At 41.0% G+C, this 16,047-nt stretch overlaps 1 protein-coding gene across 1 annotated transcript; it reads right to left on the bottom strand.

Moving 5' to 3' along the window:
• Positions 1–1,765: 1,765 nt before the first annotated feature.
• Positions 1,766–7,915, bottom strand: LOC142489731 (protocadherin-8-like). The gene is made up of 3 exons (XM_075591051.1): positions 5,322–7,915; positions 5,009–5,216; positions 1,766–3,591 (listed from the first exon to the last, which is right to left on the bottom strand). The coding sequence occupies exons 1-3, from the start codon at positions 7,746–7,748 to the stop codon at positions 3,182–3,184; spliced, it is 3,045 nt and encodes a 1,014-aa protein (XP_075447166.1). The 5' UTR covers positions 7,749–7,915; the 3' UTR covers positions 1,766–3,181.
• Between the last annotated feature and the right edge of the window lie 8,132 nt (positions 7,916–16,047).

Below are 16,047 nucleotides of genomic sequence, written 5' to 3'. Positions count from 1 at the left end.
GTAGTTCATCTGTTGACTACTTTGTGTGTTTTTTTGGGGGATCATTTATAAGTGACCAACTAAATATGTTTGCACTCCATTGTTTTGTAGTACCTTCAAATAATTAAGGAGAATTATAGGTATTTGTGAGAAAGAATTGAGACTGTAGCAGTGGTGAGGAGAAACTCTGATTTAAGTAAAACTGAATGGAAAATAAATGGAATAGAAAGATGATCCATACATTGAGTAAATCAGCACTGCTTTGGGTTGTATTAAGTCACAAGTGTGATTTACTGTTATTTCATCCCTTCAAGCACTTGGTCTTATTGAAAAAGGAAATGTGTCAAGGTTAATCAGACTTAAATAATTTGTGCATGTTAAATGAAATGATGAGAGAATAAGTTGCACTAACTGTATAATTCCATGCATCTGTTCCACTATGTAAAGCACCACATATACAGGGAGGAGTGATTCAGTGAGATAAGACACTGACTGGCACTGAGAGTTTGAATCAGGGGGACCTGGTGTCAGCTCCTTGTGACCTTGGGCAAGTCACTTTATCTGCCTGTGCCTCAGGCACCAAAACATAGATTGCAAGCTCCATGGGGTAGGGACTGTGTCTGCAAATTGTCTCTGTAAAGCGCTACATAAAACTAGCAGCGCCATACAAGAACATGCTATTATTATATATCTGCTTCATTTCTGACTGTTTGGGAAGAGTTCAGTATCCAGCAGTACATGTGTGTTTTAAAGGTGTGGCTCTGTCTAAGTTTTATCCTTAGATGAGAAACACGTTACTTACCTCAGAAGATGCCCGTACCAAAAATGGAGGTTTAAATATCCGTGGCATGAGGACCAATAGGAAGCCATGACATAATCCATTGCTGCTTCCTATTGGTCCACTTGCCGAATGAGATTTAAGAACCAGGCCATACTGGCAGCAGTGCCGGAGGTATCTCAGGAACCAGGGGGTACCCAGAGCTGAAATTAATCGTGTCTAACTTGGGGTACCCCCTGCTTTATAATTATTTACGGGACTTAGCATGGAATGCCCCTTTACATGGTGTGTTTTTGTATATGTTTAAGTATAGGCATTGCAGTTAGGCAGAGATACTGTACTGTAACTGGGTGGAAGATGGCATGGGTTACAAGAGAGAGAAATAAAGGATGTTGTGAACCAGCATGTGGATATGTGGGCCAAAGAACTGAAACTTTATAGAAAACAGAAAAGTAATGAAATAAGTAAAAATGCAGGAAAAAATAATGACACCACACTTTAGCATCTTGGAAATGTCCATAGCAGAAGGGTTGTAAAGATGACAAAAAGGGCTTGACACTACTTTCATGTGATAAGGTTAGGACAGGAGTCAAACTGTTATGGTTCTAGGATGTACTGTATACGGTACCACTTTTTTTATCATCTATATATATACACACAGTTTATTTGTTAAGGAGAATGAGACATATTTTAAAAATACTTTTTTCCCTTTCTGACTTGTTATATTGAACATTTATTTCTACAATATAGCTCAAAGAGCACTGTCCCAATGTTGATTACATTTAAAATGTTAGAAATCAGTCACAGTATCACAACATTTTCAAAGCCACTTTAACCACTGGCTTGGGACTGCAACTTGGAGATGTTTAGGACACCCTCTTTATCAACACTTAGTAAGGAAGTCTGATGTACCTGTAGGAATGCTACTTACATTCCCAACAACCCAGCTTTTCAATTTGATTTTTTTTTAATTTCAGATGTCTCAGAACAAAATTTGCAGTGAGGTGCTTCACAGAAGTCACAAATACTTTATTAGTGTGATTGATGGTGACATAATTTGCAGAAATAAAATGCAATAAAATAAGATTTTAAATGGACCACTGGTGCATAAAATACACTTCACACTTTGCAAGTCAAAATTTTGTGAATAATTCTTAAAATGTACATTTTAACACATACATTTGAAGTGACTTTAGGTATACAGTTGTATTTATACACATTGTTCCTTTGGCAATAATTTTGATTTTAACATTTTTATATAAAAATAGAACAAATTTTCCACTATTTACAAACATATTACAATTACACAGTATTCATGTTTAATCACTACCAGATGGCAAGCCATGTGTCAGCTAAGAGCAAAAACACTGTAAAAAGATTAAATACTGCACATTTCATAAAAATGACATAAACAGCAAACAAAACAATTTGTTTGCAAATACCAAATAGTACTGACCTGATAGGAATGTATTCCTACCCTGTAATTTTGGTTAAGGCACATTGGGGGGGATTTATCAACATTTTGCTACTATGCAAAAGTTACTCCAGGTTTGCCCAAATATGTATTATTTAAAAATAATATGCATTTTAAAATGTTAAATCTAGTTGTATTTCTGGTACAAAGCTGGATTGAAACTTTGATAGATTCCTCCCATTGTTTGAGTGAGTGTATGTGTGTGTATATATCACATATATTTAAATAGATATACATATACAGACACACTGATAACCATTTATCCAGGTACAAGGATGCTCAAGTAACTGGCTTTGTATTATTCATACCAGATCTAACAAAGAGAAAATATATTTGTTTTCAATTGAATTTGTTTTTCTTTTGATACTTCTGGTGCAATGCTGCTCCAGTTTAGAAACTGGTTGTCTTTGATACAGAGCCTCATAGGTGGGTAAATGCAGAAGGAAATGTATCAGAGTCTCCCAGCCGCAAAGCTTGATCAAAAATCAATTGCACCACATTTATCAAACAATAATCTCCTGTAGGATACAGTGAAAATGTTTTCTTTGGTAAATATGGTGCAGTTTTGTCTTATATTTTGCAGCTTGAACACTGATACACAGACCCAATAGTGTCCTGTATGCAAAATTGGGGCAAAAAAACGGCACCACATTTCAAAAGAAAAACAATCCGACTGAAACCCATTGGGTTTTCTTGTTGGTATTTCTTGTGCAGTGTTTTTGCAAGCCCTGGTTTTGCAGCTGGAAGACTTTGATAAATAACCCCCTGGACCTCAGTGAGGTTATGTCAAAGTGGCTCAAACACATTCATTTTGTGTTTTCATGCCATCTTGTACCTTGATGAAAAAAAATTCTTATTGTAGTAATTATGGTCAATAGCTTAAAAAGCTTGGACTTATATAGCCCCATGTACACAGATTTTCGGGTCTCCATAGCAGTGATAGTGTTGGTTTAAAGTTCATCTTGCTCACAGGTACTGTCATGTGGGGACACATATCTAGTTGAGCCCGGTGACTTATAAAGGGGCATTGTGATTTCCTGAAGGTCAGTGAGCCTGCCAGACCTTGGAGGGGAAATCAAAGTAATTGTCCTGCTTTCATAGTCTTTGGGCAGCACTTTCTCCTGGACGCTCTGCAGCACCCCAATTTTAGGGAGGTGTGCTTGAGCAGGAGAGGACTGGTAGTAGTTATCCCTGTGCAGGGGGTCGCGGGGCAGGGATGTGCTTTTGCAAAAGCTGGACACAGAGAGCTGTCCGGTATGCATAGTGGAGGAATGGCCATTGCCTGGCCTGCCACAGGAGGGACTCCAGCAGCGGTCCGAATGACCAAGGATCTTGCACTCAGTTGTACAAGCCCATAATCCTGAAAGAGACACACATATACATTCAATGCAAAACAAGCAATCCTGTATTTCAGGAAACAAGGTGAAGATTGACGTACTATATTAATGTAGAAGGAATGTCTACGCTACATTAGTAAGGTATGGGATACATACTGCGCTGGTATGTGTGGTTAAGGCAGAGTATAGAGGGAAATATTATAAGGTATAATAAAAGCATAAAACATATTCCACAATATGGTAATGCCGACAGGAACTGAAACAACAGTTCTGGTCTTCCCACCCAACACTTTCTATAAACTGAGCCCCCCCACCCCCCCACTATGACCTTTCTCTTATTGCTAAACTCTACCGTCGGTTATTATTATTATTAGCTTTGTCTGTGAACTAACAGAAAAATGCATCTGCGATTCCAAAGTGGGAGAGATATGCGTATCTATCTTTTGCTTGTAATGTCACCCTTGTATTGTTGACCTTGTACCTTCACTAAGACGTGGTGCGTGTGTGTGTGTGTGTGTGTGTGTGTGTGTGTGTGTGTGTGTGTGTGTGTGTGTGTGTGTGTGTGTGTGTGTGTGTGTGTGTGTGTGTGTGTGTGTGTGTGTGTGTGAGTGCGCGCGCTGTGTACACAGGCTCACATATTTTTAGCATAATATACAAAATAAAATATATTGCGATATAATTATATTTGCATCTACAACGTTTGGCTAAATATTCCTGTTGACGAACACAATACTTTACAAACAGTAAAATGTTTGGGATCTGAAATGATGATGTACAGTGCAGAATATATGAGATAATCTGCAGGCATCACAGTGTATTCCTCAGCAGGGTTAGTGACAAGGGGCATTCGTTCAGTTTTTCATGTCATATCAGCTGCTTCTGTTACTTGCATATACTCAGTGAGTGTTTGAGTGGTGGGGTTAGGACACATACTCAGTGAGTGTTTGAGTGGTGGGGTTAGGACATATATTCAGTGAGTGTTTGAGTGGTGGGGTTAGGACATATACCCATTGAGTGTTTGAGTGGTGGGGTTAGGACATATACTCAGTGAGTGTTTGAGTGGTGGGGTTAGGACATATACTCAGTGACTGAGTGGTGGGGCTAGGACATATACTCAGTGAGTGTTTGAGTGGTGGGGTTAGGACATATACTCAGTGACTGAGTGGTGGGGTTAGGACATATATTCAGTGAGTGTTTGAGTGGTGGGGTTAGGACATATACTCAGTGAGTGTTTGAGTGGTGGGGTTAGGACATATACTCAGTGAGTGTTTGAGTGGTGGGGTTAGGACATATACTCAGTTAGTGTTTGAGTGGTGGGGTTAGTACATATACTCAGTGACTGAGTGGTGGGGTTAGGACATATACTCAGTGACTGAGTGGTGGGGTTAGGACATATACTCAGTGAGTGTTTCAGTGGTGGGGTTAGGATATTAGCCTTACCAGTCTGCATGTGGTTAATAAGATCCCTTTTCAGTGCATCTCCGCTGATATCAGAGTCGCTGTCATTGAAGTCACTGTCACCTTTGCCGCTGTCTTTCCCACTGAATTTCTCAGCTTCTCGGATGGATATGGTATTAAATGAATGTCCCTTCCACACTGTCACTGTGGGTCCCGTATCTTTGCCGTATCCAGGAGCTGGTGCATACTTCTGTGAAAGACAAAGTGGTTATAATACATAAACCAACAGGACTGTAAAGCAGGTCTCCCGTCCCTATACCATTCAGTAAAGCAAACACTGTCCTAGTGATCTTACCTCGCTATTAGCTGTACGCAGCCTCTTCTGGGTATCATATAGAGAAGCACCAAAGCTTTCTTCTGCACTGGGCACCTCCTGGTTGGCTACGGTCTCTGTCCCAGTGAAAAGGGTTTTACTGGGAAAGGGGCTGGCATCAAACAGATTTCCCTTTTGACTGTCAATCAGTTCGTCCTCATCCTGCTCCCCCTTTTCGATGTCACATATGTCTATGTGGTTCTTGCTGTCAGTTTTGAGACCTGTTTCTTTCCTGCGTTTCTTGCATGTGGTTGCAATAGTGACGATGGCCGCTAGGAGCAGTGTGCAGCTCCCAGCAAGAACGATGATAACGATCAAGGGGATATCCCACTGGGAAACTTTCTCCTCCCAAGAACTTGGCTGCATCACTTCGTGGTTTATTGGAGGGGCTGCGGCTGTTACTAGGAAATTGACAGTGGCTGTTGTTGAGAGCGGTGGCCTTCCGCTATCAGTGACCATAATGATGCCCTTGAAAACTTGACCTAGCTCTTGGCTCAAATCTGCAACGAGGAAAACCTCCCCTGTTAATTTGTTGATGGTGAAAATATTTCGACCTTCCTGCGAAAGTCTGAATGTGAGTTCAGCATTAACCCCTTCGTCTGCATCTCTGGCTTTAATCTGGGTGACTAGAAAGCCGTGTGGGGCCCTAGAGGGAACTCCAACTTCAGCAGATCCGTTAGACAAACCCGGGTGGATGATAACAGGCGCGTTATCATTCTGGTCCACCATCCTCACCTTGATGATGGCGCTGCTAGTAAGCTGTGGGGAGCCGCCGTCACTTGCCTGGATTCTCAAATCAAGCTGCTTTATAATCTCATAATTGAAAGTTCTTAGCGCATAAATCGCACCAGTGGCCGGGTCTACGGAAACATATGTGGAGATAGGGGCACCCATCACTTCCGTCTCGACCAGTCTGTAAATGACTTTACCATTGTGCCCAAGATCAGGGTCCCTGGCGATAACTGTGGTGATGTAAGCCCCTGGGGCATTATTTTCCAGGACAGACACTTCATACGCTGGTTTGGCAAAGACGGGGGTATTGTCATTTTCATCACTCACCCTGATTGTGTACTGATTGATGGTTTTAAAAGGAGGGGAACCAAGATCTTCCGCCACCACTGTCAGGTTGTACTCTGCTATCTTTTCTCTGTCTAAAGCAGAGGTGGTGACTATCATGAAGCTGTCCTCGTAGGCTTGCTGCAGCTTGAAATGCTCGTGTCCATATAGAGTGCAGTGAACTTGTCCATTCGCCCCAGAGTCTCTGTCCGTGGTGCTGATCAGCGCTACGAAGCTTTCCTTAGCTGCAGCTTCTGTAATGTAGGCGACTCCCGCGCTGATGGAAGTGAGGGGAGTGATGGTGATAGCTGGGGCATTATCATTCACATCTATGATGTGCACGATGATTTTACAGGTAGAAGTTAATGGGTTGGGACCCAAGTCCTGAGCCTGCACATCAAACTCGTAGGTTTGTTTGGTCTCAAAGTCAACTTGACCTTCAAGAGTTAGGCGCCCGGATTTTGGATCAATTTTAAAAAGCTGGCGTACCTCTTGTGACACCTGAGTGCTGAAGCCATAGACGATTTCTCCATTCACACCTTCATCGGTGTCAACTGCATTGAGGTCCAGTAAAAGGTATCCTACAGGAGCATCCTCCATGAGGTCCACAGTGACAGCGCTCTGCTCAAACACTGGGCTGTTATCATTGAAGTCCAGGACTCGGACATTAACCACTGCGCTGCCGGAGCGAGATGGGCTTCCTCCGTCCATGGCCACAAGCTCCAAGGTGTAGGAGGATAGGTTTTCCCTGTCAAGCTCTTTCATTAGCACCAGGTCTGCGTATTTCACTCCGTCTGCCCTGGTCTGTACATCAATGCTGAAGTGACTGTTGACTGAGATCTGGAAGCTCTGGATAGAGTTGGACCCAACATCTTCATCCACAGCTATTTCTAAAGGGATCCTGGTGCCTACAGAGGCGCTTTCAGACACCTCCACCGGTATTTCAGCGCTGGGGAAGTGAGGGCTGTTGTCATTAATGTCTCTCACCTCCACTTCCACGTGAATCAGCTTGAACTGCTCTTTGGAAAAGCTGACCACATCCAAGGCAAGAATGCAATGGAGAGACTGCTTGCAAATCTGCTCCCGATCTATTCTCTCCCCGATGCTCAGCTGCCCGTCACTCTCCCGGACATGAATAAGGGAGCTGTTGAATTGCTTCATCAGGCGGAAACTTCCATCTCCAGGTATGTTAAGGTGCATGTCTTCTGCTAGGGTCCCTATAACGGTGCCCGGTTCGTCTTCTTCATAAGTCCTATAACGCATAGTCTTGCAGGCAGAGACTGACATCAGTGTATAAAAACAGAGAAGCCTCAGGGGAGAAACCCAGAGACATTTCTCCCCCTTAGAAGTCATTTTAAAAGACAAGCTTAATAAGTGCAGGAAAAAGAATATATGCTCTGTTTATTTGATGTCTATGAAGTTGCAGAGCTGTGTGCATGCAGAGCAGCTACATAAGCATTGCTAATGAACCAAATCTGCTTTCTAAAGTGTCACTGGCACTCTTCCCCTGAATAGCTTGCGTAGTTCTGAGCGGGTCTGGCTCCTCTTCAGAGGGTTTTATAAGAGCAGACATGTAAATGAGCGCAGAGAGCAGCCAATCACAAGGGTCCCTTTGACACCATCCTCTTGAATGCTTCCGATAGAACTGATTTAACTACTTCAATGCTTAAAGTGGAGCAATGAATACATTTGCAATGAATTGCTAACCCATTCAGCAGACAAAGGGTTACTATGGAAAAGCATAGTAAGGAAGCAAGAAAACGAGGAGCCGTTTATTGTTTTTCTTAAGTCTTTTTTAGTCTTTATTTTTCAGGGATACATATGAGATCATAGTGAGATGCTGAAGAAAAATAGGCTCAATGTTTTGTTAAATGAGAGACTATAGCACCCTGCTGCTGAACAGGTGCCTTGTGTACAAATATCCCAGATTATGGATGCTACAGCTAGCTCAGTCTGATTTCAGATCTGCCCTGGTGCACACAATAAAAGTGCTATTTTCCATTAATGATCATAACAGACACCAAACTAAATGAGATTTAAGGATTACCCTGAATTCATTTTTATTCAAATCTATGCACATAATAGTAGTTCACTCGCGTGAGATCTGTGATCAGAGCTGCAATTTGCTTTTCAGATGATTGTAGCTTTCTTTAGTATGCATGTCACTGCCCAAGTAGCTTTCTTAAGCCTTGGACACTAGCAGGCCAAAGAAAGAATTAAATGTTCCAAATAGGATTTAGCAGAAGCTTGGGGAGATTTGGAAAGGTTTCAAAGATCAGACTGTATCAAAGGCTTATGAAGCCCTCGTTAGCTGGAGAAATATAATAGCATGGCAGGCTATCCCATTCGAAACACCAATGTCTGTATTATTTCAGTATGACAGACACAGGGGAAAAAAAAAAGTTGAACAGTTTCCACAGAGGAGTTGGGCTAAGATGAATATAATGAGCAAACGCCACATGTATCCATTCTGCTTCTCCATTCAGTCCCAATCACTACCATAACTCTTTGACTAAACGATGATAGGCGCTGAATTGTATACAATACCCCTCTCATATTAGAATGCATTTAGTGAGCGATCCCTCCTGATGCTCCCTGTTCCGCCTATTTAGAGCATTTTCTTTTTGTACTAACAGGGCCTCTCTGGGAAGCAACACCAGTCTCGTTCCAGAAGAACAACAACCCAGCAGGGGGTTAAACCCGGCACGAACCTTGGGGAACTAGACCATCTGCCTCCTAAATGCATGAAGACATATACACAGCACTGTGAATCACCAGCTTTTACTAGTCCGAGGTGTACTGTAACATCAAACACGTGCAGTGCAGATTTCTCTCTGCCAGATCCATCTCCACTTAGCAAATAAACCCCACCATGGGGGGCTAAACCAATTGATGGCCATCTGATTGTAAAACTGCATACATGCCTCATACATTAATATGATAAACTCATTGCGTCCACGTAGAACCTGTGGAGATGGCCCTTTTATAGTCAACCTTGAGATGGATTCTGAAACGGTGATACATCTGCTATGTGCAACTTATCCTGTGTCAGAAAAAGGGGACGGATGTGTCATTTGTATACTGTAATCATTCCGTTAATTAATTAAATTGTATTTAACTTGATATATAATTTCGCATGTATAGTATCCATATCAAAGTAATATGCAAAAATGTGTAAAGACATACATCCCTATGACCCTGCAAGAGGTCCCTTAAGATCTTAAGTGGGGGAACATGTAATGCATTTATCTGTGCCACATCTTGAATATGAGTTGAGCACTTACAAAATATTCTGAAATGTGTATGAGCATCCTTCAGCAGCGAGGGAGTAAAAATTGGAGTTGTTTGCACTGAACATATTGTTTGGCTTTATTAAAACAGTGCTTGCTTGCTCTTTTGCCAAGAGTAATTTGCAGTGTCAGTGTCTTTGCTGCAAGGAATCTGCTAGGAAAAAACTACAAGACTATTATAGCAACACCATATACTGTAATCGACTATTAACGATGTCATGTTTTTAAACTGTGTGCTTCAGACACCCAAGGACGACCATACGTCCCTTTCATTCATGATTTGCCAGTGACACAGTCTGAGCATCGCTAATCCCATATCGTTTTATTCTGAATTTGCAAAGCCTCCTCTTAATATTGATAAATACAAAATGTGTGAGCCAAGTCACTGCATCCAGCCAGTCCCTTTGAAAGAAAGGACAATTAGAATGAAAACATCCATCATTTGAATTTTATGGCAGTATATTTGCACTAGCCCAGTTTGTGTTCACATTTACTTTTGATTCGAAATGAAATGGCATCAACGGAACAACAGAGCAATCCCTTTGGTGGGCATCCCAGCAGTGATGGGGTTAAGGCAATAATAATGCATTACACTGGCACATTGGCATCATATAGCCGCAGCTTTGTAGGTGGGGATTTTCAGCGTGTATTTGCAATTACAATGAGAACGAGGAGTTAATACAGTGAACCAAGCCTTATAAAATTCTAGTTTGGATGCACTGGTACATGAGACATAAAGGTGCCGAGTACTACTGCTTCCATTTGCAAGACTAGGTTATAAAACAGGGAAGGTTTAATGTGCTAGTTGTTTCTAGACCCTGGTCTTCCCTTTGGTGCTGTATGTAGGTTGCTAGACTTGTGCTTATCAGAAGAGTTAAAAATTCCCATCAACCAGAGACAATGAGTATTTTTCCTTTAATGCCACATTTCATTGAGGCATGATGTAAAGGTATAAGGGTGACACATATAACCCCCTTCACTCCTGGAATGCAAATAATTTATGGGGATATTGATCAAAATAAACCAGGACACTACAGGTAGAAAAACAGCATCGGAATTATTTAAGCCATTCAATTATTTTCAAGTTGGCTCTTTCTTCTTCTCTGAACCAGTTTTTCACGGTGAGGGATTTAGACGCATACATTCTTCCAGTCTTCAGTTATATGAAAATGATATTAAATATGGACTTTTTCCATATGTTATAGACGTTGCATGATATTGAAAGAAACACGTCATGTTGTACGACTAGGTGCAGTTTAGATTAAAATAGGCCCAAAAGACATGAACTTTACCTATTTTTAAAAATGTAAACTTAATGTTTGGGACCTGTTAATCCGACTTCTCAAATACAACATTGGGTCATATTTAGTACAAAAAGCAGCATTAGATTTATAAAAGAGATATGATGGACGCAGTGAGATGTCTTTTATTGGTACATTCTGTGCAGTTTTTGCACAAGCAATGCCCCACCTCTTCAGCAGGCATGAATAACCCCATTAATGTCAACGTGCATATATTTCTCTTTTGCAGTAATCATATTGTATACCTCCTTGGGTATGTGGGGATTTTGACATGGGATATGCAAAAAGGTACTGGGTGGGTATGCCTTTTCAAATAATATTAGCTTACAGAATAATAGTGCACTTGGAGGCGAAAGTGGCTTGCAATTCAATACAAAACCAAAAGGTTAGGGCAGGGGGGCCAACTCCAGTCCTCAAGGGCCACAACAGGTCAGGTTTTCAGGATGTCCTGCTTCCTCACTGGTGGCTCAATCAGTGGCTCGGTCATTATGAAACAGAGATATCCTGAAAACCTGACCTGTTGGTGGCCCTTGAGTAATGCAGTTGGCCACCCCTGGTAGAGGACCACTTATCAAAGCACAACAGATGACCTCAATTGAATGATTTTAGTGCTGCCCTCCATTATTTCTGCTCCAACACTGTACCTATTTTGTAATGAAATACATGAATTAATAGTCTCCTTAATTGTACATGCAAATGTATCAGTAGATTTATATTGTGCAAGGACCTGCTGAAGATGGGGATTTGTCATATTTAACCAATTCAATGCTTGAGGGCACTTTCAGGGCATTGAAACAATCATGAATATCATCTCAGGGGCTAAACATTATTTTTCTACTACTGCACTCAGTGTCAGATAGAAAGCTGGCACAGGACCAACAGAGACAAGGTTAATTATCCAGAGGATCAACTATTTTTATCAAGTTATGGTCACACTCAATTGTTTAATGTAATTAAATGTCTGCGTATGTGTGACATTCAAGACTGCCACTTCGTCCTACTTTGGTCCTGTGAGTCCCTAATGGTTTATCCTGTTTAATACAATGCTTGCGTATTGTCTCTGTAGTGGAAACCAGAACATACTTGACAAAGAGATGTCCAGTAATACTATAAATAAATACTTTGATTGGTTCTTAAAGGACATTCTGTCCAAAGAACAAATCTCTATTTATTTGGTAATGATTCTTACATTCTAAATTGGTCACAATTAAATGTGTACATATAAGTGACCAATTTATGTTTCATCCTATGTATTGTATGTCTTTTTTTATATAGAGCCATTAATGTACATAGAGCCATTAATGTACATCACAGTAGTAATACACATGGTAATCATATAAATAACAAATAATAAAAATAACAGGTCATGAGAATAAGTGGTTCAGACATAGAAGTAACATTAAGGAAGAGGAGTCCCTGCTCTGAGGAGCTTACAATCTAATTGGTAGGCAGGGAGAACGTACAGAGACAGTAGGAGGGAGTTCTGGTAAGTGCATCTGCAGGGGGCCAAGCTTTATGTATCATGTGTTCAGAATATCCACAGTGGTATTCATATGCTTCTTTAAACAAGTGTTTTCTTAGGCTGAGTCCCCGCTGGCGCAGAGCGCGCTCATGCTTAGAGCATGAGCGCTGGGTGTCCTGCAACTTGAGGACGCGCGAGCGGGGGGGGGAGGGGGGCGCAATTGCGGGCTAACGAGCAAGCGGGAAAGTTTAAAAAATTTATTTACAAAAGCGCGTGTGCCCGCGCATTTGCTCACGCGCATATGCATGTAACCGCTCCAAGCGCCGCCTGCTCAGCGAGCTCAGCGCTAGTGGGGTCGCAGCATAAAGGTGGGTCTTAAAGGTGGATAGAGAGGGTGCTAGTTGGGTATTGAGGGGAAGGGCATTCCAGAGGTGCAGGGCAGTCAGTGAGAAAGGTTTAATGCAGGAGAGGGCTTTAGATACAAAGGGGGTTGAAAGAAGACATACAGTAGTTGAGAAGAACGCAAGAGTCGAGATGGTGCATAGCGAGAAATTAGGGCTGAGATGTAAGGAGGGGCAGAACAATGTAAAGCTTTAAAAGTGAGGAGGAGAATTGAGTGTGAGATGCGGGATTTGATCGGAAGCCAGGAGAGGGGTTTCAGGAGGGGAGACGCGGAGGCAGCTTTAGGAAAGAGTAGAGCGATTCTGACAGCAGCGCTTAGGATAGATTGTAGGGGAGACAGGTGAGAGACAGGAAGGTCGTACAGCAAGAGGTTACAGTAATCAAGACGGGAGAGAATGAGGGCCTGAGTCAGAGTTACTTTCCTTCCTTACCTATTATATTAGCAACATCTTTGCAACACATTGAAAAGAAGAAAGTTGTGCCTTGAGTCATCGTGGTGTGCTAAGGCAGCTTTTCAAAGTTAGGATATATGATTCAATAAAGCAAACGCTGGTAGAGGCATCCATCTTAAATGTGACCCAAAGATAAAGGAGTGAGATTGGTGATTTTGGAATGGTATAGTACAGATCCATGTGGGATCCTTATTGAATGCAATACAGACTTTTCCCTCTGAATATTAACTGTTTCTTTAAGATAAAACTAACATACAGGATGCTTCTATTTAGTACAACTTTGGTGGATTTTCGTTGCTGAAATAAGGTAACAGTGCCGCTGAAAGTTCACATACAATACAATTTTATTTACAGACAACTTGTCTTTAGCAGATTGAAACAGAATAAAATAAAAACTGGCACAGCATGTTGCTGCACTTACAGCAGCAAGGAGAGGAGGCAAATATTGCACCAACGCAAACACACAGAATATACCTTCTGAATATGCAACAGGCTCTTTCATACAATATAACACAATCAGACAATTGTGCACAGAGCATCAAAGCACAGCACTCAGGTAATGACTCCTTGTGGCCTATTAGGCTGACAGAATGTTATGCTGAGCCAGCAAATGAGTGTACAGTTGCATTCAAAATCAAGGATTACAAAATATGGTCCACAAACTGAGTCCATTTTATAGTGTGTCAAATTAAATCTTACACATGAACATGATGCCCTTACTGGCTAATGAATTATTATTATACAGGCGAAATGTCATGGCAATTCATCGTAGGTGCTTCTTACCAAAGAAGATGAGGTTGCTTATACATAAGGGTTGGGAAACACATTTCCTTTGTATAAATAGTCATTTATTTATTCATCTAATTCCTGACATAAGCAACATTGGTTTCCCCTTTAATAGATACTAAAAAAAATCAACCTTAACAATTCAGACATCCAGCACTTTTAAGCACCTTGTTATCATATCTACTCGTATTATTTTTTTGGGGGACACACAGTTCCTGGTTGGCACAGTATGCCCTCCCTGTGGAAATTGTGATGTGCTTGCAAAAACGAGGCAGAGTCTTTAACTATTGAATGCCCGCCTTCTGTTGCTTCATTTTGCCTGGTGGCACTCTTCTATGAGCTATTGTCACATGAAGGAGTCAGTTGATCAAACCATTGGGGCTCATGTCCATGCCAGCACAGTGATCATGTTCAGAGAGGGTGTTCTGGCACGTGAGTGAAGGGAGCTTGGGGCTAATGAGAACCTGTCTACTTTCTACCCCCTCCAAGGAGCATTTGGCCACCTCCTTCTCACTATCCAAATGCAACACACACAGAGCCTAGTCTGGGACTCTCAAATTGCGCATGCGCACTGCCAACCAGATTCATCTTTCTCCCCAACTACGCCCCATCCCTTGGTCACCGGGAGAAGGCTCAGCCACCAGGATTAAGCAAATGTCATTGAAATTACCAGATCCCCGCAGGGAAGAGAAAAATCACCCGTACTGCTGATCCCGGCAACACAAGCTGCAAATCGCCTTTTTATCATACCAAAGGCTGCCTCACAGGAGCCCTATTCTTCAGCTCAACAACTTAGCAGACAAATGTCTAGCGATCATGAGAGCAAACATGGCCACAATGCTTGGCATTTGGGGGACTGCTAAGGGTAGCTAGGGTCTTTTGCTAAGGGTTTCTAGCTCAGCCTAATTCCAGCATTGTAAAACTCGCGTGCAGACAGCAATGTAGGCATCAGGATCACGTGATGGATTAGATCTATAGGAAAGTTTGAAAAGAGTTTACAAAGGATAGTTCAGCTTCATCTGATCCGTCCCCCAGTTTAAAGGGGAATGGAAGGAGGATATATTCTCATATGTAATAGGATTATCTTTTCCATTTCAAGCTCTATGCGGCATGTCATTTATTTTTAATTAGGATTAGATCTACTAGTAAAAGGAAACTAGAATTTGCAAAGGGTCTTACAGATTAGTTTTTTTTTCTTTTAGAAGTGCTCTTGTTTGTCTTTACTGCCTTTTGCAGGATGCATGTTAAAGAAATGTATCTTAAATGCAAAAGCAAGAATAAATCAGAAGGCTTGAAATACCGAAAAACAACTCTTTTTATTTGAATCATGCATTTCACCTCCTGAGACATGCCGTATGTCAAGTATGTCAAGGGACAGCATGAAATGTATTTAAAAAAAATAAATAAAAAAAAATATATATATATATATATATATATATATATATATATATATATATATATATAAAAAGAGTTCACACATACTAAAAGAAATACAAGGACACACCATTCCCTAACACAATTGGAAAGTGAAAATACATTAGTTTCAACCATTGTTTTGGAACTTTATATCTAAGAAATATTTAAAATGTGTCACTACGTTTAAATAATGTACAAACATAACTTTATTATTATTGTTTTTATTAGAAAACACATGGGGTGAATATAAAAAAAATGGTTGCTTTGATTTAGAGAGTCAAAATGAATTTAACAGTTATCTAAATTAACAACGTGTTGAGATTTGCATGAAAACAAAAAGAGTAAAATAGCATTAGCCCCAAACGTATTATAATAACACTTTCTTATGTTGTGCAACAACTCATAATTATCTGATGGACGGTTTCTTACTCTGTGCATATAGTTTTGCAGGTGTAATGAAGAGCTCACAATAAAATATTAAGTACCCTAATTAATGGTACTGGAATGCAAACTTGTTTCTCATGCTTTTAAACAACTGCCAGT

The sequence above is a fragment of the Ascaphus truei genome, chromosome 3, assembly GCF_040206685.1.
Source record: "Ascaphus truei isolate aAscTru1 chromosome 3, aAscTru1.hap1, whole genome shotgun sequence".
NCBI lineage: Eukaryota > Metazoa > Chordata > Amphibia > Anura > Ascaphidae > Ascaphus > Ascaphus truei.
Note: the sequence above shows the minus strand (reverse complement) of the source record. Positions and strands in the feature narration are given on the sequence as shown.